The sequence below is a fragment of the Ursus americanus genome, chromosome 24 (genome assembly GCF_024610735.1).
Source record: "Ursus americanus isolate L20-20 chromosome 24, mUrsAme1.1.p, whole genome shotgun sequence".
Taxonomy (NCBI): Eukaryota; Metazoa; Chordata; class Mammalia; order Carnivora; family Ursidae; genus Ursus; species Ursus americanus.
The window spans coordinates 7,077,970-7,103,282 of NC_142150.1; the positions used below are offsets into that span (position 1 = coordinate 7,077,970).

The 25,313-nt window shown below is 53.3% G+C and overlaps 1 protein-coding gene across 1 annotated transcript in view; it reads left to right on the forward strand.

Annotated features, from left to right (window-relative positions):
• Nucleotides 1-25,313, forward strand: part of OTOG (otogelin) — a 95,030-nt gene that overhangs the window by 35,359 nt on the left and 34,358 nt on the right. The window contains exons 24-37 of the mRNA XM_045796465.2: nt 2,747-2,854; nt 3,203-3,341; nt 5,764-5,898; nt 6,153-6,299; nt 6,600-6,719; nt 8,579-8,695; nt 9,404-9,560; nt 12,334-12,360; nt 14,721-14,888; nt 17,437-17,715; nt 19,682-19,799; nt 20,496-20,575; nt 21,071-22,866; nt 23,691-23,859. Of these exons, the coding sequence (XP_045652421.2) occupies nt 2,747-2,854; nt 3,203-3,341; nt 5,764-5,898; nt 6,153-6,299; nt 6,600-6,719; nt 8,579-8,695; nt 9,404-9,560; nt 12,334-12,360; nt 14,721-14,888; nt 17,437-17,715; nt 19,682-19,799; nt 20,496-20,575; nt 21,071-22,866; nt 23,691-23,859 (3,560 nt within the window). The remainder of the gene's footprint in view (nt 1-2,746; nt 2,855-3,202; nt 3,342-5,763; nt 5,899-6,152; nt 6,300-6,599; nt 6,720-8,578; nt 8,696-9,403; nt 9,561-12,333; nt 12,361-14,720; nt 14,889-17,436; nt 17,716-19,681; nt 19,800-20,495; nt 20,576-21,070; nt 22,867-23,690; nt 23,860-25,313) is intronic.

A 25,313-nucleotide genomic window follows, 5' to 3' on the forward strand; every position in this document is an offset into this window, starting at 1 on the left:
CGAAACCAAGAGTTGGATGCTTAACCAGCTGCACCATCCAGGCACCCCTGTTTCTGATTTCTAATTTAATTTCACCATGATCAGAGAATATACTTTATATGATTTCAAAACTTTAAAATTTATTGAGATTTTATGGTCCAGAATTAGTTGCCTGGGTGAATCTCCCAGGAATGCTTGAAAATAATACGCACTTTGCTGTTACTGGATAGTGTTGTGAGCACGCCACGAAGGTGCACACACGGATTGTGTCTTTCCACAGTGTCAGCTTTCTTCAGTCGTAAAGCAAGGTTAATATAATTATAAAGCAGGTTCAGGATTCCAAACTCAATGATATTTCACCACACGATTAACTTAGCTTCCTGCATGTCGCACCAAGCAAAGCAAATGCGATAGAACAGGGGGTAGGATCTTAACAAACCAAACGTGAAGTCAGCCTGGGGGTGCACAGTTGAGATAAGGCCTTGGTCCGGTCCAGGTCAGCTCTCAGCCTTTCTTGCTTATCATGTTCAAGCAGTGAGTGAAGGATCTCTGTTCTGTTCAGAGATCAATCAGACAGAACCTTCGGTGGCAGCTGCTTTTTGAAGTGGTCAGACATAGAGGAGTCCATATCTGAGGAGTCCGACAGTTTGTGGCAAAAATCCTATCTTTTATTTTTTTATTTTTTTATAATGATTTTTTATTATATTATGTTAGTCACCATACAGTACATCCCCGGTTTTCGATGTAAGGCTCGATGATAAAAATCCTATCTTTTAAAAAAAGAGATTTAATCAGTGTTGGACCTTTGTAGATGGGCCTCCTCTGTTTCTGCTGGTCATCAGTTCTGACTGTGTCATCAGCTGGTGCTGGTCTCAGCCATGTCTGGTCTTAGCTGCAATGCTCTTAGCTGCTTGGGTCACTGTTAGACACAGGCCACTGCTTGACGTGAGTGACTCCATTTTGTTCTCTACAGAGAGTTTTTAAATTGTCAGTGAAGTCAAGAACGTTGTCAGAGTTGCTCAGATCTGCATCTTTGAGAATATTTTGTTCTTTCATTAATGGAGCGGAGAGTTGAAATCTCTAACTGTAATTGTGGATGTTTCTTTCTCCTTTAATTTCCGTGTGTTTTTGTTTCTGCTTGTCAGCTCTGTTACTTGGTGCATGCCCACTTAAGATTGTTATGTTCTCTTCATAAATGGACTCTTGCTGTCATGAAACATCCCTCCTATTTCTGCAAAGGCTGCTTGGCCTGAAGCCTGCTTTGTCTCATGTTAATAAAGCTGCTCCATCCTTCTTACAACTGGTGTTTGCATGGTATTTTTTCCTATAGTTGTACTTTTAATTTATCTGTGCCTTTATATTTCAATTGTGTCTTGTAAACAGAATGCAGTTGGATCTTGCTCTTTTAGCCAATGTTACAATTTTTGCCTTTTTAATTGAAGAGTTTATGCATTTGGGTTTCATGTAATCGGATTGAATTTAATACTACCATCTTGTTATTTGTTATCTGTCCTATTGGGTTTTGTTCTTTGTTTTTTGGTTTTTTTTTTTTTTTGGTCTTTTCTGCCTTTTGGATGTTATTTTTTAATATTCTATTTTATTTCCTTTATTTCATTTTAACTGTATATCTTGGCATTTTGTGGTTTTTCTCGAGATTACGATATATATCTTTCATTTATCAGTCTACCATGAATTAATATTTTACGACTCTCTGTGGAGAATTTATACCAGTATACTTTCATTTACTTACTTCTTGTCCTTTGTGCTATTATTCTCATACGTTTTACTTCTACATATTTTATAAACCTCACAATTCATTGACATTAACCTTGCTCTAAATGCTCAGTTACCTCTTAGAGGAATTAAGAAACAATTTCTAGAATTATTTATCAACATATTTCCCATTTTTAGAACTTTTCATTCCTTCCTGTGAATCTGAGTTTCCATCTTCCTGAAAAACTTCCTTTAACATCTCTTTCTTTTTTTTTTGAGAGAGAGAGGGCATGCATATGAGCAGGGTGGGGGAAGGGCAGAGGGGGAAAGAGAGAGAGAGAGAGAGAGACTCTTAAGCAGTCTCCACATCCAGTGCAGAGCCCCATGAGGGGCTCAATCTCAGGACCCTGAGGTCATGATCTGAGTTGAAATCAAGAGTCGGACCCCTGGGGCGCCTGGGTGGCACAGCGGTTAAGCGTCTGCCTTCGGCTCAGGGCATGATCCCGGCGTTATGGGATCGAGCCCCACATCAGGCTCCTTTGCTATGAGCCCGCTTCTTCCTCTCCCACTCCCCCTGCTTGTGTTCCCTCTCTCGCTGGCTGTCTCTATCTCTGTCCAATAAATAAATAAAATCTTAAAAAAAAAAAAAGTCGGACCCCTAACCAACTGAGTCACCCAGGCATCCCTAGCATTTCTTTTTAGTGCCAGTCTACTGGTTGCTCATAGAGGGCCAATGCCCATATTCATCATCTGTTTATCAATATACAGCTAGCCCCAGCCTGGTTGGGGGTGGGGGCTGTGGCTGGTATAGTTGAGTCTTGCTTTCTGGATGGATGGCAGAGGCTTCCGAGGTGGGCTGAGTCTGTCTTTGGTTTATCCAGTTACCAGGTACCTCTGAGCAGCAGGACGGTAGGTGGATACATGGTCAATTTCTTCTGGAGCAAATGCTGAGAGCTGCCCTACAGCATGGTATCCATGTGAATGCAGGGTCCGCCATAGATGGCAGAAACGGGAAGCATGCTTTCCTGACCACCTGCTTGCCGTGTCCCTGCAGCTTACTCAGACACGGGGACGCATGTTTCCTGCCAGAGGATTGCCCGTGCACTTGGAAGGGGAAGGAATATTTCCCCGGGGACCAGGTCACGTCTCCCTGCCATACCTGGTAAGTGAGGGTACCGTTCAGGCTCTGCTTTCTGCTGGGGGTGAGGATGGATCCGAGAAGCATGATGGTGAGCGCCGTCTAGAATTCACCCTTCCCACATGTTCACACCCATGCTGTGTTTGTGGGCCATACAGGGTTGTGTGTCTATATACAAGGTATGCGTAGACAGAAATTTGGGGGATGCTTTTGTAAATGTGTACATGAATGTGATTTTGTGACCTCCAGGCTTCCGTTGGAGGTTGATGGTGTCTGTGACCCCCTAGGCCAGGGGCACACAGAGGGCCCTCTGTAGGCAGTGGCTCTGTGTGGCGTGGGCCCTGTGAGCTGGTCTGAGCCCGTGTGTTTCAGTGTGTGCCGGCGGGGCTCGTTCCAGTGCACGCTCCACCCCTGCGCCTCCACCTGCACGGCCTATGGTGACCGGCACTACCGCACATTCGATGGGCTCCCGTTTGACTTCGTGGGGGCGTGCAAAGTGCACCTGGTCAAGGTGAGCTCCCGAATGTGTCTGCCCAGCTGGCTGTACGGGGACCCGGGGCAGCTGAAGCCAAGGACCTGTCTGGTGCGGTGACGTTCTAGACTCCAGTCTGATGCATAATTGGTCAGGTAGAGGTATCTAAGCCTGGGGGGTGGGGCTTTCTAGAGACTGAAAGAAGGGCTGAGGAGTAGGCTCAGGGCCAGACAGAGCTCACCAGTCATAGAATATACCCCACTGCTTGGCCACTCACCATTATAGCCTTGCCCTGTTGGGTCCCAAGGTTTTTCTGTCTGGAGTAAGCACTCATGTTTTTTGAGCTTTTATTGTAAGTCTGGTGGTCTCCTGAGCCAATTTCATGGATTACTTTACTTTTCTCACAGCAGCCCGATGAAGTAGAGTTTACTGACCCCGTGTTATAGATGCCACAGCTTAGGCTTAGGCCAGTTAGGTGTCTTGCCAGAGGTCACACCGCTGGGCGGTGGCAGAGCTGGTGTCAGGTTTGAACCAAGAAATCTGCTGGCGAAAGTGTCAGCTCCTGCGAAGGAAAGGGATGGTGATGTGGAGCTGGGGGCACAAGTAGAGACAGGATCCTCCCGGAAGGAGAAAAGGGATACCGAGAAGGCGGGTGGGAGAGTGCCAGAGACACACCCAAGGGACCTTGATTTTGCTAGGGGCCTGTCTCATTATATAATAGAGCAATAACAATGACAAACCTTTTATGAAATGAGTCCTAGCTATGGGGCAGGCATGGTAGGGAGCTCTTTCATGTAATTTCTGTAATTCCAAGAGACAGATAATTGACCTTATTTTAATTTTTAAATTTCAAAGGTAACGCATGCTCTTCACTGACATTTAGAACAATACAGAGCATATGTTAAAAACAAATATTTCCCTTCACAGCTCTTCTGTTCCCATTCCCTGCTCCTAACAGTTAGGTGTGAATCCTGCAAGATCATCTTCCATGAGACAGACAGATACACACATATGCACACATGTGCTTTGTTTATATGAATAGGATTCTGCAATTTGCTTTATTCACATAATGCTACATCCCTTAGTCATTATACAATCAGTACACACTTCTTTCTTCTTTCTGTAAAATTCTACAGAGAGGACATGCTCTAGTTTGTTTTGTTATGTCCCCATTGATAGACGTTTAAGTTGTTGCTGATATTTAAACGCTCAATGAATACTTTTGTAGATGTTTCTCTAGAGTCTTAGACATGGAATTGCCATAAAAAGTTAGATACACATAAAATGTTATTCAGTGCTTGTGATTTGCCCCCCAAAAAGGCCTACAGTACTGCCATCATGTATATAAGACAGTACCCCTGCCCTATACGCCTAATATATAGCCATCTCTCCATCCATCCATGCATCCATGCATCCATGCATCCATCCATGCATCCATGCATCCATGCATCCATCCATGCATCCATCCATGCATGCATCCATGCATCCATGTATCCATGCATCCATCCATGCATCCATCCATCCATCCATCCATCCATCCATCGATCCATGCATCCATCCATGCATCCATGCATCCATGCATCCATGCATCCATGCATCCATCCATCCATGCATCCATCCATCCATCCATCCATCCATGCATCCATGCATCCATGCATCCATGCATCCATCCATCCATGCATCCATGCATCCATGTATCCATGCATCCATCCATGCATCCATCCATGCATCCATGCATCCATGCATCCATCCATCCATCCATCCATGCATCCATCCATCCATCCATCCATCCATGCATCCATCCATCCATCCATGCATCCATGCATCCATCCATCCATCCATCCATCCATCCATCCATCCATCCATGCATCCATCCATGCATCCATGCATCCATGCATCCATCCATCCATGCATCCATGCATCCATGCATCCATCCATGCATCCATCCATCCATCCATGCATCCATGCATCCATCCATCCATCCATCCATCCATCCATGCATCCATGCATCCATCCATCCATGCATCCATGCATCCATGCATCCATGCATCCATCCATCCATCCATCCATGCATCCATCCATCCATCCATCCATCCATCCATGCATCCATCCATCCATCCATGCATCCATGCATCCATCCATCCATCCATCCATCCATCCATCCATCCATCGATCCATGCATCCATCCATGCATCCATGCATCCATCCATGCATCCATCCATCCATCCATGCATCCATGCATCCAATACTTTCTGGAGCTTGGCTACATGCTAAACACTGCACTAGACACCCAACTGTGAACTTGGGCTTCAGAGAACTGAAGTAAGTTGCCCAAGGTCACACAGCTAATAAGTATAAGTGGATTGCAACCACCTCAGAGGCCATGTCCCACTACCTCTGTGCCTGTCCACAGGCTCTTTCCTCTCCCTGGCTTTACTGAATGAACTTCCTTTCTCCTCAGAGCACGTCGGACCTCAGCTTCTCTGTGATCATGGAGAATGTAGACTGCTACAGCTCTGGTATCATCTGTAGGAAGTTTATTTCCATAAACGTCGGGAACTCACTCCTTATCTTTGATGACGACTCGGGAAGTCCTGTAAGGCCCGGTGTGGGTTCAGGGTGTGCAGACAGTTCGTGTGTTAACAGGCTCTGGGGCAGAAGAGGGCTGGGGCCTCCGTTCCTTGGAGCTGTTGAGTCAGCAGCCCAGACGGAACTCCTTGGTCAGAGTCAGGAACACAGAGGTCAATGTCAGAGCGTGAGGGAGGCGTGAGTTCCTGGGGCTGGGCAGCTGACTGACCCAGGTGTTGGGGGACACTCGGGCCTCAGGAAGGACCATCTCTGTCCCTCTAGAGTCCTGAGAGCTTCCTGGATGAGAAGCAGGAGGTCCACACGTGGCAAGCAGGGTTTTTCACACTGGTGCATTTCCCAGGGGAGCACATCACCCTCTTATGGGACCAGAGAACCACAGTGCACATCCAGGCTGGGCCCCAGTGGCAGGTACTTGCATGAGCATTGACCCTCACAGGGCCCTCTGCTCCTGCCTGGAGCTGACCCAGGGGCCACTGGGCATCCTTGCATGGGCTCGCCAAGGAGCCTGGAGTAGCATGACTCCTGTCCTGTCTGCCCCCACCCCATTCCATGCCCTTCTCCTCTGACTCTTCTCCTATCCCTCTTTACATCGTGACCCCAGAAGTTGCTTCAGGTCCATGACAGACTTCTGGGCTTATGGCAGCTGCCCTGCTAATGGTTCGTCCCTGGCATTCCTGCAGGTGACCACAGTGTCCTCTCTCCTTTTAGGGCCAGCTTGCGGGACTCTGTGGGAACTTTGACTTAAAAACCATCAATGAGATGAGGACTCCGGAGAATTTAGAGTTAACTAACCCCCAGGAGTTTGGTAGCAGTTGGGCTGCAGTTGAGGTAAAGCCTTCCCAGGCTGGCTCCCTCCCTCACTCAGATGGGCCCTGGCCAGCGCTGAGGGGACCTGGCCCCAGGTCAGGGACATTGGTGTGACTGCTCATGCAACTGCTCTCTTGGCCTCTGACCCAGCATCCCCAGCCTTGACTCTGTCCTGTGGCCTGAGGGCAGGTACCACCCATCTCACAAATCGGGCTGCACCTGCGCCCTGGATCAAGCCCTCACGGGAGGCTGGTGGCTGAGAAGGAGACGAAGTCTTTGTCCTAGGAAAGATGACCACCTACCTACTGGGGGAAGATGAGGCTTGTTGAAACATGACCATCTTAAACATCTCTGTGCCTCCAGTGCCTGGCACTAGGTCTGGTCCAGAGGAGAGTCCAAGAGAGACCCATGTGGACTGAGGCAATCAGAGAAGGCTTCCTGAAGGAGGTGGGAGTAGACTGGTACTTGAAGGCTGTATTTGGAAAGATGAATGTATCAGAGAGGCCTCTGAGAGGGAAGACAACTTTAGCAGAGGCAGAAATGAGGAGGGTATCCCTAGGGCTTGGGAGGTGGCTGAGGCTCCCAAGCTGTGAGCTATGGGGGAAAACAACTGAACTGACAGCAAGAGACCTAGGTTCTTGTCTTGGGTGATCAGGTGATTTGCTGGGTGAACCTGAGTAAGTTCTGTCTTCTCCGTGGTCTTCTGAGGGAGCTGTGCCAGGAGAGGGATAGAGACTGGATTTAACCTCATGACAACTCTGATCAGTGACAAGAGGTGGCCTGGAAAGCTGTGTTGAGAAATATCTAAGACTTGCGTCAGGCTCAGCTAGAAGGAGCACTGTGATTGATTAGTTATGTCTGCCACGGGTGCAGCAGCAGACAGTGGTGATATGAGTGTTACATATTTGTCTTTCCTGGACTGAGTCATCTTAGGTCCTTAATTCTCTGTTGGAGAGTAGCCAAAGTTGAGCTTAGGTAGACTGGGGTCAGGGGACAGTCATGGCTTGGAGCCCAGTGTAATCCTGAGGTGGGACAAGACTGTCCCTGCCGCCTCAGAAGAGTATGCTCTGGCCCACCCCCATTTTAGAGAAGCAGAGAAGATGACTAACTTTTATTGATCCCCTCCTCTGACCTCCTGCTGTTCCTCTCTTGATAACCCCCTTGGGCATATCCTGGGGGCTCCGGTGAGAATGTAGGACTGATGGAGGAGGTTCAGCAGACATTGGGGCCGTCTGTGTTAGTTATTAGTTACCTCTAGCTGTGCAACGACATTACTACAGACTTGGCAGCATTTAACCGCTCACGTGATTTCTGTGGGTCAGGAGTCGGGGTGGGGCTTGACTGGTTCTCTACTTGGGGTATCACAGGCTCAACCAAGGTGTCAGCCAGGGCTGGGTTCTCATCTGGAGATTCGGCCAGGGAGGTATCTCCTTCCCCACTTGCTTGGGTGGTTGTCGGCAGCATTCAGTTCCTTGCAGCCATAGAACCGAGAGCTTCAGTGTTTTTGCTAGCTGTTGGCCAGAGGGGACCCTCAGCTCCTAGAGACCACTCACCATTCCTACATGTGAGATTCCCCGCATGGCTGCTTGCTTCCTCACAGCCACCAAGGGAGAGACTCCAGTGAGATGGGCTCTATCATCTTATGTAACATAAAAATGCAGTCGCAGACACATAACCTTGTCCATCCTATCACCTTTGCCTTCTTTTGTCAGTTTGAAGCAAGGCATAGGCCCTTCCCACACTCCAGGGAGGGAATTATACACGGGCTTGAACCTCAGGAGTTGGGGGATCAAGGGGGCCACTCTAAGAGTCTGTCCACCACACCAGGCAACAGGCATTATGGGGGTAGGGAGATCCACAGTCCTGCCTTTGCTTCTCAGTGCCCAGACACCCCTGACCCCTGGGACACATGTGTCCTGAATCCTCTTCGAGAACCATTTGCCAGAAAGGAGTGCAGCATTCTGCTCAGCGAGGCGTTTGAGACCTGCCACCCTGTGGTGAGTGGACCCCAGCCTCAGCCCCCCTGAGCCCCTTCCCACCTTCCCGAAATCCCTTCTGTTCTCAGACCGACCCCCCATGCCTGGGGAGGTCTAGAAAGGAGAGCCACCTCCGCCAGTCCCCTGCCTCCAGCCTGCTCAGATGAGCCTGTCCTGTTTCCCCAGATGACCCAGGACAGCCAGACAGCCAAACAGCTTCCATGTCTTGTTCAAACCTATCTCAATCTGGCTTTTCCTCCTGGTGAGGAAGTTATTCTGCACAGTGGACACAAACCCCTCATGCCGTGGCATCGGCCTGAGGCCTGTTCTGCCCTCCGTGGAGACAGATGGGAGATGGGGCTTAGCTCTGCACGGCACCGCCCAGGGCCTCGGAGGCTGCCGTCGGCCTGGCCTGAGCTGTCTCTGGCCCTGGCTGAGAGTTCATGCCCCATGTCTGTTTCTCAGCCTCACCCTTAGCCTCTGGGTCCAACAGCACAGGCCTGGGGAAGGCGAGAGCCTAGTTCTCAAAAGTGGGGTCTGCCTGGGCCGTGGAGCTGTTTCCCTCTGAGCTGGCCACCTGTCTGTCCTCACCCCTCTCAGGCAGCTCACCCCAGCCCGCAGTCCCTTCATGTTGATGCTGCTCCCTGACGCTAGGAGGCATCAGCTGAGAAGCTGGAGGGCTAACCTTCGGGAGCTGTCCTCTGACCTCTGACTTCTGACCTCCCCCAGGTCGATGTCACTTGGTTTTACTCAAACTGCTTGACAGACACCTGTGGGTGCAGCCGGGGCGGTGACTGTGAGTGTTTCTGTGCCAGCGTGTCTGCCTATGCCCACCAGTGCTGCCAGCACGGGGTGGCTGTGGACTGGCGGACCCCGCGCCTCTGCCGTGAGTATGCAGACCGATTGCCCAACGTGGGGGGGTGCGGGGCCCTCTGTGGGCAGGCCTGGGGCTGCCATCACCCTGGCTGGCATCTATGGATGACTTGGTACGTGCCAGGCACTGACTGGTTTGCCTGTATCTTTCACTGAATTCTTAAAATAGCCTATCAGGTAGGAGTTCCACCCTGTTCCACACTTGGGAACAGGTTAGACAGAGAGAGAGATGGAGTAACAGGCTCAAGGTCACACAGCTGAGTGGCGGAGCCCGGGCTCGACTTCAGATGGTCTGGCTGCGAATCTGGGCTCTTAACCACTTTACCAGGGGCGTCGGGAGCCCCGGGTTTCAGACCCACAGCTGCCCTTTGCAAGCTGTGTGGCCTCAAACAAGTCACCCCGCCTCTCTGGGGCAGTTTTCTCAACTGAAAAGTAGGAATAGACCTGTCCCACCAGGTTTGGTGTGAGGATCACATGGAAGAGTGAATTAAAAGCCTTTTGTCAGCTCAAATACACAGGCCCCATCAGAGGCAGCATGAGACACCAGTTTATTTAGAGCACTGGTGGCTGCAAAAGCTTTGGGCTGCACGCTCCATCCAGGAAAAAATACTTCAAGCATGCATTCATACACATACATAGATAGGTGTGTGTGTGTATATATATGTATTAGTAGTATATATATATATATATATATATATATATATATATACATATATATGTATTAGTAGTATAAATGTGTATCATAAAACAGATACAAGAGTAAATATTTTAAAAATGAAATAAACTATATAGAAAGTTAAATTATTCATTCCCTTCTTATTCGATCCCGCACACCGATGATCTTCCTGCACCAGCACGCCTCACTTCGGGGTGCAGTGGTTATCACACAGGCTCTCGGGCCAGACTGTCTGGGTTCAGGCCCGAGCCCCACCCAGCGGGGTGACCTGGGGCGCGTTCTTCACACTCTGCCTCGTACCCGAGGGTTAAGGGACCCGTCCCTCCCTTGCGGGGTGCTGTGAGATCCCTGAGCTAGCGCACGCGAGGCACTGGGCATGCGCTCTGTGCTCTTGCTGAAGTTGCTGTCATTTCTCACGGGGACGCGGGTGCTGGACTGTCCTGAGCCCCGAGAGCTCCAGGCACGATGACCCTGGGAAGAAGATGGAGCAAATTCTGTCTCTGGCCTCCCTTTGCTCGGTGTCCTCTGAGACCCTTCCACTACGGAGGTTCTGTGGCCATGCTCTGTGTCTCAGAGAGAAATCCTTCATGAAAGAGAAGGGAGCACAGACTCACCGAGGATCTGCTCTGTGCCCGGCCCGCGCCCGTGCCTTCTGTGCATTAGCTCGTTCGTATTTAGGGCTAGGGACACCTCACCTAGGACACAAGATGTAAGGGGGCACCAAAAACTCAGTAACGGAGATAAATCACATTTTAAGGTAATATTTTTAAAAAATCAAACAATGCAAAAATATCTGTGGCTTTGATGAACAAAATATCAAAGTTTTAAGTAATGACAGGGTCGATAGTATTGATTTTCCCTTCTGCCTCAGGATCCAGTGTGGCTTGGCAAGGCGCTATCATCGATCCTGTCCTTATTTTAAATTTTTGATATTTTGTTCATCATGGATATTTTGCATTAATTTAAAAAATTTTGAAACAGGGTATTAAAATAGTATGTATCTTCATTACTGAGGGTTTTGCACGCAAGGTGAGCACTTTCCTTGCTCTAGGCCGGGACTCGCAAGTCTGTGGGCAGATACACCGGGTGGTCCCATATTATAGAGCAGGATGCTAAATTTCAGAGAGGCTGAGTAACTTGTCCCAGGTTGCACAGCTGAAGAGTGAGAGAGATGGAATTGGACCTCAGGTCTGACTCTTCCCACTGACCTGGTACACGCTTGAAAGCACAGACTCCGAGATCTAAATTTCTCGTTCCGTCTTCTGAGTCAGCACATGAGAAGTGAGTCCTTTCCCCTAGCCGCATGCCGGGTCAATCTCACTGCTAGTGCTCTTTCTGGAGGCCAGTGCCAAAGGCCAAGAGACAGTGTTGATCACAGCGTTTGGGGTATGGGGCGGAGTTGGTGGCGCTCTTTGGACCATGCCTAAGAGTGAGGGAGGGTCCTCCTCAGCCTTCATCCCCGCTCTACCCAACCGGCTTCTCATGGCCCTACTTCTGGCGTTCAGTGCCCCTTCAAGGTCCCCAGCTCGCCCCAGTGGACTCAGGAGTCCATGGCTGAGGCGCCCGCCCAACAGGCTGCGGTGCCGGGCTGGGCCACTAGAGGGTGCGCGGAGCACACTTGGAGGAGCTTCTGGAAACCTGATGGAAACTACACCCTAGGGCCTGAAAGAGCCTTTGATCCTGGAAGCCCCTGGTTCCCTTCCACCCAATGTTCTTGAAATACCAACTTCCACCTTGTGCTTGCATTCCTCCAGGACCTGCTAAAACATTTGTGATTGGAGTTTCCACTCCTTGATTCTAACCTTGCCCTTTGGGGCCACACAAAATGCCCCATTCTGTCCAACACTCATTCACTCATTCGCCCATTCACTCATCCATTCTGTTCAGTACATGCTGAGTGTCTGCTCTAGGCCAGGCTTTGAGCGTTGTGCCGGGGACACAGACAGGATCCGTGGTATTTCCTGCACTCTAAGATATCTGAGTCCAATGACCATGCCTAGATCTTGGAGTTTGGGAGGCAGGCCAAATCTGGGACAGCTGGGATGCCAGGGGCCGTGGCACTGCCCATCTGTTCCAGGCGTCTCAAGAAGTCTTGTTCTCTCTCTTGCAGCGTATGACTGTGACTTCTTTAACAAAGGTAAGCCCATCTTCCCCAAGTGGAGCCTAGGGGGTGAGGTACTGCCTGCCCCACCCTGCTGCCATGACAGCATCAGCTGGCCCTGGAAGAGCTGTGACATGGTGCGAGGAGGGACCACACTGTGCGGAGAGAACTCAGTGCAGAGGCCGGGGGCGCCCCGGAGCTCTGTCTCTAGAAGCTCCTGCAGCCCCTCTCTCAAGTCCAGGCCATGCCAGCTTCCCAGAAGTTGTTCTCGCCCAGGGCAGCTTCACCAGGAAGTAAAAACCCCATTCCCACCCATATGCCATCCTAGGGCCTTCGCAATCGCTCTCATCAGGCTCATGGAATATTGTCTTGGGTCTCCTGAAGTTTTGAGTGGGGAAGGCAATTGCAAACTGCTCTTTCTGAGGACGGCTGGGGCAAAACCTACAGCTTGGCTCTCAGCCTGTCAGATTCATCTTCAGATTTAGCAAGGTCACAGGGTTCCAGGCTAGGCTCCAACTTCTGCCTTAGCTAGGGCGAAAGCACGGGTCGCATCTAAAGACCGAAAGGCTAATGTCCAATGTTAGAGCTCATTATTCAGTTTAATCACTAGGGTCATGGCCAACAGGGTGGGAAGTCGGATCTTGGCAGAGTTAGACGCTCATCAGGTCCTTGGTACCATTCACCTTTGACTTCTGAGCACCGCTCCATCCCCTTCCAGGCACCATGCCAGGAACAGGCCTATGTGGGTCTAGGCCCAAGGCTCTGTCCTCAGTTACCTGCATTATCAGATTTGGGGTTGAGACGTGTCCTACTGGCAGAGTACAGCAGGTGAAACGGAGGGGGACAGACTAGAGACCAGGATACCGGTTAGGGGGTCTGCGAGCTGAGAGCTGGACCAGGGTGAAGCATGATAATTCAGGGACAACAGATCCTCCAGAATGGGAGCTCCTAGGGACTCTGGATGGCCAAGGGCTTCCTCCTGGCTGTGAGGAAGCTTTCCCTTTAGGGATGAATCTGTAACAGGAGAATCGCAGTCCCCGGGACAGGCAAGGTCTGTCTGACATCAGGCAAGACATTTCAGCAAGACAGCTCTGAGAAGAGTCTTCTCCCTTCTGTGGCATTTTGGGTGGCAGTAACTGGCAAAGGACAGGCTGTTTCTAGCACCCTCCACCTACTCATAACCTACCCATCCATTCCTTGCTCTGCTCTTCTACCAACACTTTCTCTGGTCCAGGCCCTTTGCTGGGTGCTGGGGAATCAATGGTCAGAGGCCTGTCCCGGTGGTGGGCTGGAGCCGGCTCACACTCCCCCCTAAAGCCGCGGTCTGTTCCTAACTCCACATCCAGCTGGTAGTTTGAAACCGACCACCGCCGCGAGCATTCAGTCCCTGGAAATCAGCAACCGCTACAAAGCGGGGTTTTGTTTGTTTGTTTGTTGTCACGCATGTATTAGCACAGCGCTGCCTGCTTCCCATCTGGTCCAGGAGACAGGTGTGGACCCACCATCAAGGTCCTCATCACAGGAGCTGTGCTCGGGGCCCGCCGGGCTCCAGGGGCTGGTGGAGCGCAGAGGAGGAGGGATGACGTTCGTGTGTGACAGGAGAGGGTGCAGGGAGAGCTTCGCCGAGGAGGTGACATTTGAGCTGGGCCCCAAAGGTTGAGTAGGCGTTTGCCAGGCGCAAAACACGGAGGACTACTCTGAGTGGGCGGACGGCATGAGGACAGGCGTGAGATAGAGCGCAGCACAGCTCTTTCAAGGAAGAGCTAGAGAAGTTCAATGTGGCGGGGCAAGGGTGTGGGGAGGCTGCTGGGGTTTGGGGTGTGAGGGGTCCCTGAATTCAAGCTAGGCTCTTGGATTCCATCCTGAGGGCAATGGGGAGCCATTGATGAGTCCCAGCAGGGAGTGTGGCTAGAAAAGGGAGTCGGGTACCTGTGGGGAGGAAGCACTGATGTTGGGGGGCACACTGGAGGCACGGAGGTTGGGTTTAAGGCAATTGTCTAGGAAACTCATGGCCCTCCCCAACCTATACCAACAACAGTAGGAACCCAAGAGACACAAAAATGACACATTTGAGACAAGTAGGTAAACAGTGATGTTGAGCCTGGGACTTGCCGGCCTTCATCCCTCAGGCAGAGACAGAGGTCTCCTGTGGGTGGCCCTGTTCCCAGGTTTCCTGTGAAATTATTCAGGCACTGTGCGGAGGGTCACTTCCCATCAGGGACTGACAGCCTGGAGTTCTTGCCCCTTCCTTCTTATGGAATCAAGCTCCCTGGGCCCTGGGGTGAGGGAAGCGACTGAGAGTAGCTCTTGTACCCTCTTTTCCCCACCTCTGGCAGGATGGGAGGTGGGCTAAGGCCCAGGGAGGCAGGCTTCACGCCTGGGCCCCTTCTCTCCAGCACTAGGTAAGGGTCCCTACCAACTGTCCAGCTTGGCTGCTGGCAGTGCCCTGGTGGCCAGCAAGGCGGCAGGCGGTGCCATGGTCCTCGTGCGCGCAGACGACGTGGCTCCAGGGGACATTGTGAACTTCCTGCTGACGGCTGCACTATACAAGGCCAAGGCTCACGGTAAGGCTTACCTCCAGCCCCACAGCAGCCCTTGGTGGAGGGAGGCAGTTACTAGAGGAGGGCAGGATGCCGAGGCCCTAAGCAATCTGCAGTCGCTGGAGAAACGTGGGGCTCCAACAGGTGCCCCGTTCCCAGCTGAGACAGGCCTCTGGGTCAACCTGTTAGTCTCCTCAAAGAGACACCTTCCATTTTCTCCCTGGAAAAAGCAGGGAGGCCAAGGTCCAGATGTAGCTTTGTATCTTGCTTTATACCGTTGCTGTGTTCCGATCAAGCCTGGTGGCGACATCTGCTCCTTCCCCTCCCTCCCCTCCTCCCCTCCTTCCTGCCCCCAGTCCTCTTTCCCCTCTCCCCCCCTCTCTGCCTCCCTTCCACCCTCTTTCATCTCTTCTTCTTCTTCTTCTCTTCTGCCTCCTCCCCTCCCTGCCCCTCCATTTTTGAGACTGGATAGACTCTAAGTGCCAGAGAGGAGCTGGCTGATACACTGACTGCTGCAGGGCTCGCTTCTGGGATTGGAGGAGCAGCTCTTGACCGGCTCAGGTTATGATCCTGAATTCTGGCACACGCCTGGAACCAGCCACAGCCTCCTGGGCCGCACATAGTCCGCAGACCTGACTGGCATCGCTTTAGTGGGCACTGTCCTCCCTTCAGAGTTCGGTAGTGATGAAGCGGGGGGCAGGAACCTTACCCAGGGCAGAGGGACCCCTGGATGGCATTTTTGCTGGGCCTTGGACCAGCCAAGGCCTCAGTTCAGCCAGTGCTGGGAAGTCTTTCCCGGGGCCGTTTGTGTGTGTCGCAGTGTGCGTGACCACTGTAATCAGCATTTCTGCCTCCGCATGCTGCTGGCCCCATCTTATCAGTGTCTCCCTAACCACAAGGATGCGGCCCATCCCAGCATCCGCTGGAACCAGGACCCAGACACTTCTCATGGAGTTCACCCCAGTCTCAGAAAGTCAGTTCTCAATTTCTCAGGGTCTGCAGTTCACCTGGTTATGAGGACCTCTCCCCACCCCATCATCCCTCCTTCCCTGCCTTTTCCCCTTCCTCCATTTCAATGAGCCCCACTCCCAGGCCAGGCACAGAGCTGAACACTAGGGCCTCAGGGATGGAAGAGACCCATCCCTGTCCATCGGAAGTCTGCAATCCCATCCAGGGGACGGACACGATATGAGCTTGATATGACCGTGCCTGCTCCTGGAGCCCATCCCTGGGGAAGACTGTGCGGAGGCTAAGACCCTGGGCTCTGGCCTTAGCCTACCTGCTCTCCTAATCCCACCTCCCTCTTCCACCAGCGGTGTGACTCTGGGCCTCACTTCCCTGGTCTGTAAGATGGGCGTAACAAGATCACCCCCGCTAACCTGTTATAGATTTACTTGTTTATGATGTTTCTCCTCCTCCCACTTGTAACTTCCATCAGGGCAGGCATTTTGGTCGTTTTGTTTCCTAGTATGCCTGCAACAGCGCCTGGCACGTGATAGGCCCTCAGAAAGCACTAGCTGCTGAATGAATGAATTTGCCATCTCCCAGGGCCCTCTTGGAATGTAATAACCCGGCAGGTAGAGGGCTTGCTTAGCATCGTGCCTGGCACATAGTAAGTCCTTGATAAATGGCACTTACTGTTATTACCGTCAACAACGAATCCTTCCTCCGGTTGCTTCCTGTCTCCTCACAGCTTCTCAGGGAGGTGGGACAGGGCCACACGGGCGGGGAGGAAAGACACATCCAGCCCCATGCTGGGCCTTTCACCTGCACCATATCGTTTGCCCCTCATAACAGCCCAGGCACGTGAAGTCACTGGCCCGCCTCACAACCAGCCATGGCGGGCCGGGACTCCTGGACACCTGCTTGTGTGGATCTGGGGGTTATCCACCCAGCAACAAGCCCCACTTTCTAGAACTGGGCCTTTGTGGACACAGGAGAGAGGGTAGCGGAGACCAGCTGTGGGGCTCAAGGCTAGCCCCTTCATCTCTCGTTTTCCCATCTGTGGGTTGGACTCCACATCCCCTCAGCCTGTCAGCTCTGACCCTCTGGGATTCGGTGTGGAGCAGGACCAAGCTGGGGTCACTGAAACCTGTCAAATCAGCACCCCCCAGCCTGTCCAGTGTGTCCAATAGAACGTGACTCTTCCACGGCAGCCGTTTCTGTCAGTCTATTCACTGCTGTATCCCTAGCATCTAGAATCCCTCCTGACATGCAGAGGGTCCTCCAAAGGTTTACAGGGGGTGAAGGAGGGAGGGAGGGCGAGAGGGAGGGGGGGTGGGGAGAAAGGAGAGAAAGGAAGGACAGAGGGAGGAGGGAAGGAAGGTGGGAGGAAGACACCTCCCCGAGGTTTGGCAGCTGGCAGCTTCTCTAACCTTCCACTTCCCTTAGGGAGAGGTGGGGTGTGCAGAGGGGCCTCCAGCAGGCAGAAGTAGGTCGGCAGGCACGGAGGAGCAGGGCCCAGCTAAGCCGCAGGGTGGGTTACTTAGTCACTGAGTGCAGACGCATGCCAGGCTCTGGCCCTCATCTGGACCCCTCTCTGCGCTCACCTCACCCCCCTGACTCTTTACAGACCCGGATGTGGTGTCCCTGGAGGCAGCGGACAGACCCAACTTTTTCCTGCATGTCACAGCCAATGGGTCTCTGGAGCTGGCCAAGTGGCAGGGCAGCACTGCCTTCCACCACCATGCCTCCTTCTCACTGCACCGGGGGACATGGCAGGCAGGCCTCGTGGCCCTGGAGTCACTGGCAGAGCCGGGCTCCTTCCTTTATGTGTCGGGCCCCACGCTGGTCCTGCGGCTGTATGAGCACACGGAGGTGTTCCGCCAGGGCACGTTCTTCCGCCTTCTGGGTAGGTGTCCACCCTGCCATCACCCTCAGCCCCTCCCCAAACTGCCCTTCCTGCCCCCTCCCACCACACCCTCCCAGCAGCCCTCAAGACGCAGAGTTCTTACTCTCCTGGCATGGGGAGGCCACCCCTGGGTACTGCCCCTCAGATGGGAGGTGGCCCGACCTCCATGGTGGCGGCCTAGGGAGCCGTGGGCTGTGGGGCTTGGGGCCCAGCCAGCTTCCTGGGTCCTGCCTACACCCATAGGCCAATTACATGGTCTAAAAATAGGGCAGCCTTTGTGGACGCGAGGTAAGAAGTGCTCCTGGCTGTGGCTTGCAGGGCCCACTGGCTCAGGTTTCTTGCTGATGGGGACACATGCCTACCCTGTGAGCTCAAAGACCGCCCCCCGGGCACCAGGCTGAGGAGCCAGCAGTCTCCCTCTGTCCCCCATGGGAGGCCCAGCACCCTGGGCAGTGATGGGCCAGCTCCACCCCCTTTCCAGCTAAGGCCTGTGGGTTCTAGGGCTCTGCCATACCCCCGCCAAGTGGGTCTGCCCCCAAGTGCTTGTACTCTGCTCATACCCTGGAGGAAGTGTTCGCAATTCCTCTGTCACTCCAGGCAGGCCTCTCTGTCCTGCACGGGCACGTGTATGTTTGTGCCTGTGAGGGAGCCTTGTGCTGCATGAATGGGTCTGTTTCCACACGTGCACAAATGTATCTCCAACCCCTTCATTTATCACCTCCCCCACAAGCCAGGCCTGGGCCAGCTCATTCTTCCATTCCGTGGCCATCTAGAGAGTCCACCGATGAGCCCCGCCCACGATGGATTCATCACTGGCTATAATGGCAGAACTTGTGTCCCTTTCTGGAAGACACTGAAGTAGAGTAGAATAAAGCCAGACTTTGAAGCCCGACAGCCTTGGTTTCAAATTCTGACCCTAGTCCTTGGCGCTTGGAGGAGAGCTCCCCACCATCCAATTCCGTACAGTGGGGCTATTTGCCTCATAAGATTGTTGTGAGGATTGATGGCATCTCACGGGCTTTGCTCCGGGCTGGGTTCATAGTAGGTGTTTCCCAAATATAAGTTCTCAGGTCTGGTCTCAAGGATATAGAAAAGCAGGTTTCTTCACAGTCGTCAGTGCAGGGGGATAGAAGACTCAGGAAGGGGCTGCCAGGTGGGGCTGCTCCCTACGGCCTGTTGCAGAGCCCACCCACGCCTCCCTGCTCAGATCATGCTTTCAGAGACTGGTTGCGCGTGCTAAGATGGTCTGGGGTCTTGTCTGCCTCCACGTCCCCCATTGCCAGCTTTCCCTGAGGATTCCTCGTCCGTCAGGGCACTGGCCACAGGACCTTTTTTTTTTGAGGGCATCTCTCCTGGGAGAGTTTAATTTTCCCAGCATCTTCTGTGCCTCATCCATCCATGGGGAATAATGATAGTGCTACATCATAGGATTACAGTGAGCATTAATAAGGAAATACTTGTGAGATGCTTAAAGTCGTAGTTGGTGCCGTTTAAGAGTTGGCTGTTGTGTTTGTTGCTGTTACTATTATTCTCAGCCACCAAGGCTGCAGGGCAAGCCTGGCCATCAGGGTCCCAGGGGAGCAGGGTGACAGGGCAACCTTATGGAGAGGATCAGGGGGTCCCAACCTTCTCTGGCTAACCCTCAAAGCCCAACGGCCTCTGCCTGCTCTGTAGCCCCCCACCCTGGGTTCTTAGCCCCCACTCCACGTTCCCACAGCCCCAGCCCAAGCATCCCCCCAGACACTGACTCCCGCTCCAGGAATAGTTTCCCCTTAAGTTGGCTTTTATTGTATTTTATATTTTATTTTATTTTTCTTTACTTTCCCTGCACGTGTCCATTTGTCTCTTCCGTGGAGCAGGGTGGGGATGGGCCATGCTGGGATTACCTGTGTGTTCAGTCACCTGACCCTGAGCTGGCACCCAGTCTCACTCAGTCTCGGGGCTCTGGGGCGGGTCACCTTTCCAGATGCCAAGCCCTTGGGGGCTGCCTACCCCATCTGTGAGTGGCGTTACGATGCTTGCGCCAGCCCCTGCTTCCAGACCTGCCGGGACCCACAGGCGGCTAGCTGCCGGGACGTGCCAAGGTGAGGGGCGTGGAGTCAAGGTGTGCACATGAGTGCATCTGGGCATACGCGTGTGTGAATGGGTGTGTAGTCTGTGGGCAGAGGCATGGGCATGTGCTGAGGGTGTGAGTGTGTGCTCACGTGTGCTTGTGAATGCATGTTTTGTGGGTGTGCGTGGGTGTGTGTACCAGAGGGAAGCTGACTTCCGTGGGTGTGAGTATTGATTTGTGTACGATGTGCCTGCAGCTGGGCGCTGTGCGTGTTCGTGTGGGTAGACCAGTGTCCGTGGGCTGCACACAGCTGTGCATACATGTGTGTGAGCCACATGCCTCTGGGTGTTGGTGCAGCTGTGTGTGCACGAAGGTGGATACACTCGTGTGTGACAGTCCGTGTGGATGTATGTGTATCTGCATGAATGTTTTCGAGTCTTGCAGGTGTGACAACGTGCCTCAGTGCAGACTCATGGGAGCGTGTGTGCGTGTGTGCACAAGTGTGTGCATAACCAGACCTTGTTCATGTTTCTTTCTGGGTCTGAGGCGCAGGAGTGTGCAACAGCGTGCAACATGAATGTTTGGGTATATGTGCACCTGTACACAGTGTCTCTGGGGATTCACGGGACATGTGTCATAAAGAGGGATGACACTGTGCTCCCTCTAGGTCAAAGAGATGACGCCCCCGTATTTCAGACTGCTAACTGGCTTCCTGCTCTGTCCTCAGGGTGGAAGGCTGTGTGCCTGCATGCCCCACTCCCAAGGTCCTAGATGAAGTCACACAGAGATGTGTCTACTTGGAGGACTGTGAGTGGCCTAGATTTCTCATTTGTCCCTCAGATTTCCTCTAAATCTCCGGCGTCTCCTTTGTCCAATCATGCCCAGAGTCCCCAGGTCCCTGGAGAAGCAGGGTCAGCATTGGAGCCTCTGGAAGAGACCTTTAGAGCAGGGAGGGACCTCATCCAGTCCCGTCTTCCCATTAAACAGAGAAAAAAATGAGGTCCAGAGTGGAGAGGGGACTGGCTTGGGGTCAGGTGGTAGGAACACAGTACAGTTATAGGTAGACCTGAGTCCATTGGCTCTGAGCTTAGGCTTTGAGGAATGGGGCCGAGTCCAGACCTGTGGAGTCATCCAGTACCACACGACAGAGGCCCCTGGCTTGGTTAGGCAGCCTGACTGGCCATTGGAAGCTCACCTAGGATGCTTGCTCAGGAGCCCTACCTCACAGCCCTGCCCAGCGAGGACCCCCTGGGGCAGGCAGCAGGCACCCCATTGTCTGAGCTTCTCCTCTCTCCGCCCCAGGTGTGGAGCCCGTGGTTTTGGTTCCCACAGAGTCTCCTGGCAACGAGACCCTGCCTTCCAGTCAAGAGCTGCCCACTCTCAGTGGCAAGGAGCTACAGTTCCCACAGGAAGCTCCCGAGGCCCCCTCTCACAGGCCAACGCACACTCCAGCTGCCCCGCTCACCACAGCCCTGAACCCACCCATGGCAGCTACCGAGGGGCCCATGCTGACTCCAGGCCCCACACAGGCCACTCTGCAGCAGCTGTCGGGGGTCACTACATCTAATCTCCCTGCCCGCCCCACAGAGGCCCCAGCCAGCATGGGAGTGACTGCCAGCCACCTGGCCACCCCCCTCACCCCAGAATCCTCTTCCCTCTCCCTTTCACAGCAGACACCCACACCTAGCATGGGGTCAGGGGCTGTGAAGACGACGAGGGTGACTGTGACCTTCGTGGGGAGCCCCAACATCACAGTCTCCTCCCGGTCACCCCCTGCACCTCGCTTCCCACTCATGACCAAAGCTGTGACAGTCCCAGGCCCCGGCTCCTTGCCTATTAAGACCACCCCCCTCCAGCCCTTCCCAAGCCTGGAGCTGCCTGCAAGCTCCTCCTCCAGGCCTGTAGCTTCGCCTGCGGTGACCTCTAGGCCTCCCACTTCCTTGGGATCCCACAAGGCTTTGCTGACACCTGCAATCACAAAGGTCATGAACAGGACAGGGATGCCCCAGCCCATACTGGCCCAGAGCGTTTCCAGTCCCAGCGGCCCGCTCGCCGAGGCTAGAATAACATCACAGCAGGTTCCTGTCAGTGCTCCGGCTACCAAGAGAGCGGAGACGGGGCCTCCCACAGAGAAGCAGCCTGGGCCCGGCCAGCCCACGGGCACACCAGCACCCTCACTTCCCAGACCCGCCCCCACGGCCCCGATGCACCCCACCCGGCAAACCGCCATAGCCGCCAGGCCTCCGGCTCTGCCCCCGGGGACCCCAGCTGCCACCAGCCAGTCCACACTTGCTCACGGGCTGGGGGTCACACCCTTCATGCCTGTGGACTCAACTCGGCCACCCCAGCTCCTCTCCGGCCTGCCTCTCGATACCAGCCTGCCCTTAGCCAAGGTGGGCACATCTGCCCCAGTGACCACGCCCGGGTCCAAGGGTTCTGTCGTCACCCTTCCACTCCAGCAACAGGCCACATCCCCCACTACTGCTACAACTCTGCCTACTCACACCCTCAGCTCAGCACCGCCTCTCACCGCTGCTGTCGTGGCCCAGGTAGACCTACCCAGTCACACAGCCCCTCAGGCAGCAGGCACGGCGCCAGGCCGGCTTCTAGGCGCCACATTGCCGGCCTCTGGAGCTGTGGCCATGGCTGAGGGGGCAGCCTCCACGCTCTCTGCTGCCCCACGAGAGAGCACCGCAGAGAAGATGGCCATCCTGTCCAAGCAAGTGTCTCTGCCCACCTGGATATATGGCCCTGCCCAAAGGGTGCCCACAGAACTCACGCCTGCTGTGGCCCACACTCTTGCTACCTTGGCGCCGGAGGCCGATGGCCTCTGGGCCGTCCCAGCGCCACTGGTGCCCACATCCTATCCCCTGAGTCTCGTCTCGGCCAGGACCGCCTCCCGAGAGAGCTCACTTGTTCTGCTCCCTCAGCTGGCCGAGGCCCATGGAACCTCGGCGGGACCTCAGCTCCCAGCAGAGCCGGGGACAGAGGCCACCACCATGCAGTCTGGGCGCTCAGCCCTGGCCCAGAGCATCGCAGCGACTTCGGCCGAGACCTTGACGACCATCACTGAGGACGGTGCCCCTGCCACCTGTGTCGTGAGTGACTTGTCAGGCCACCCCTCTGTGGTCCCTCCACGCCCCTCTCTCCTGGGCGTCTTGGCTGGGACACCAACATGGCGTCACATCCCTCATGGCCTGCAGCAGCTTCTCCCTCACCAGCCGCCAGGCTGCAAGATGGGGGTTCAGTCACCACCCTCACCCTTGCCCCATACTCTGGAGCCTGAGAAATTCTCCAGGCTCCTCTGGGCCCCTGATGTCATAGCAGAGTCTCACCATTCCCCTAGGGCTGATTGGATGACTCAGTGTGACACCAGAGTGTGACAACACGAGTGTGCTGGTGTGTGTATGTTCGTGTCTATAGAGCCACGTGGGAGTGTGTGTGCATAGCTTACATGTGTGAGACTCAGGGTGAGCAATCACGTATCTGTGTGTGTGCTGTGTAGTGTCACAAAACTGTATGTGCATTTGTAAGAAAGAGATACAGAGATTGTGCGTGCGTGTCTCTGTGTGTGTGCTCACGTGCATGCGTGGTATGCTCAGGTTTCTCTGAGTCTGAGCTAGCATGTCTGCACATCTGTGTACCTGGAGCTCTCCACAAGGGCTGGGTAGATACGCGGAAGTCCCTGGGAGTCAGTCCCCTGACCCCCAATCTCATGCTCAGCCCATCCCCAGGCCCCCAGGGGCATGCTGGGTGGGTGGAGGGTGTGGACACCATCCCTAGTAGTCTTACTTCTGGGTCCCCCTGCCCTGCTACACTGACGTTGGAAAGGGGCTTATACCCTTAGGCTTGGGGTGGGGGGTCCCGAGTGGTTGCAGCACTAGGCTGGGCACTCACGCCGTGTCTCCACCCTGTGCCCCAGCCAATTGCCGAGCAGGACTGCGTCCGCCACATCTGCCTGGAGGGCCAGCTCATCCGAGTGAACCAGTCCCAGCACTGTCCCCAGAGTGTCACTCCACCTTGCTGCGGGGTCCTGGGCCTCGCAGTAAGGGTGGGCGGGGACCGCTGCTGCCCCCTGTGGGAATGCGCCTGTGAGTCCTGCGGTCCACCAGATCCTCCCCAAGCGTGACCTCGGCCCCTTACCTGTATCTTCCCTGGCTTTAGGGTAACTCTGACCTGAATGCATTCTCCTGTGGGACCTCTTGTCTCAACGTGACCCCTGACCTGGCAGATCCCCTAGTCTTTTTTTTTTTAATTAGTATATTATGTTAGTCACCATACAGTACATCCCTGGCTTCCGATATAAAGTTCGATGATTCATTAGTTGTGTATAACACCCAGTGCACCATGCAATACGAGCCTTCCTTACTACCCATCACCAGCCTATCCCATTCCCCCACCCCCTCCCTTCCGAAGCCCTCAGTTTGTTTCTCAGAGTCCATAGTCTCTCATGCTTCATTCCCCCTTCTGATTACCCCCCTTTCTTTATCCCATTCTTCCCCTACCGATCTTCCTAGTTCTTATGTTCCATAGATGAGAGAAATCATATGATAATTGTCTTTCTCTGCTTGACTTATTTCACTTAGCATTATCTCATCCAGTGCCGTCCATGTTGCAGCAAATGTTGAGAAATCGCTCTTTTTCATAGCTGAGTAATATTCCATTGTATATATGGACCACAACTTCTTTTTTTTTTTATTTTAATAATGATTTTTTATTATATTATGTTAGTCACCATACAGTACATCCCCGGTTTTCGATGTAAGGCTCGATGATTCATTAGTTGTGTATAACACCCAGTGCACCATGCAATATGTGCCCTCCTTACTACCCATCACCGGTCTATCCCATTCCCCCACCCCCCTCCCCTCTGTAGCCCTCAGTTTGTTTCTCATAGTCCATAGTCTCTCATGTTTCATTCCCCCTTCTGATTACCCCCCCTTTCTTTATCCCTTTCTTCCCCTACTGATCATTCTAGTTCTTATGTTCTATAGATGAGAGAAATCATATGATAGTTGTCTTTCTCTGCTTGACTTATTTCACTAAGCATTATCTCCTCCAGTGCCGTCCATGTTGTAGCAAATGTTGAGAACTCATTCTTTCTGATTGCTGAGTAATATTCCATTGTATATATGGACCACAACTTCTTAATCCAGTCATCTGTTGAAGGGCATCTCGGCTCCTTCCACGATTTAGCTATTGTGGACAGAGCTGCTATGAACATTGGGGTGCATATGGCCCTTCTCTTCACTACGTCTGTATCTTTGGGGTAAATACCCAGTAGTGCAATGGCTGGATCATAGGGTAGCTCAATTTTTAACTTTCTAAGGGACCTCCACACTGTTTTCCAGAGTGGCTGTACCAACTTGCATTCCCACCAACAATGTAGGAGGGACCCCCTTTCTCCACATACTCTCCAACAGTTGTTGTTTCTTGCCTTGTCTATTTTTGCCATTCTAACTCAGATCCCCTAGTCTTGCAACCTCATCTCTGTGATGCCTGCTCTCCAGCCCCCAGGGCCTCTGAGTCCCCCAGGAAAAGGTGA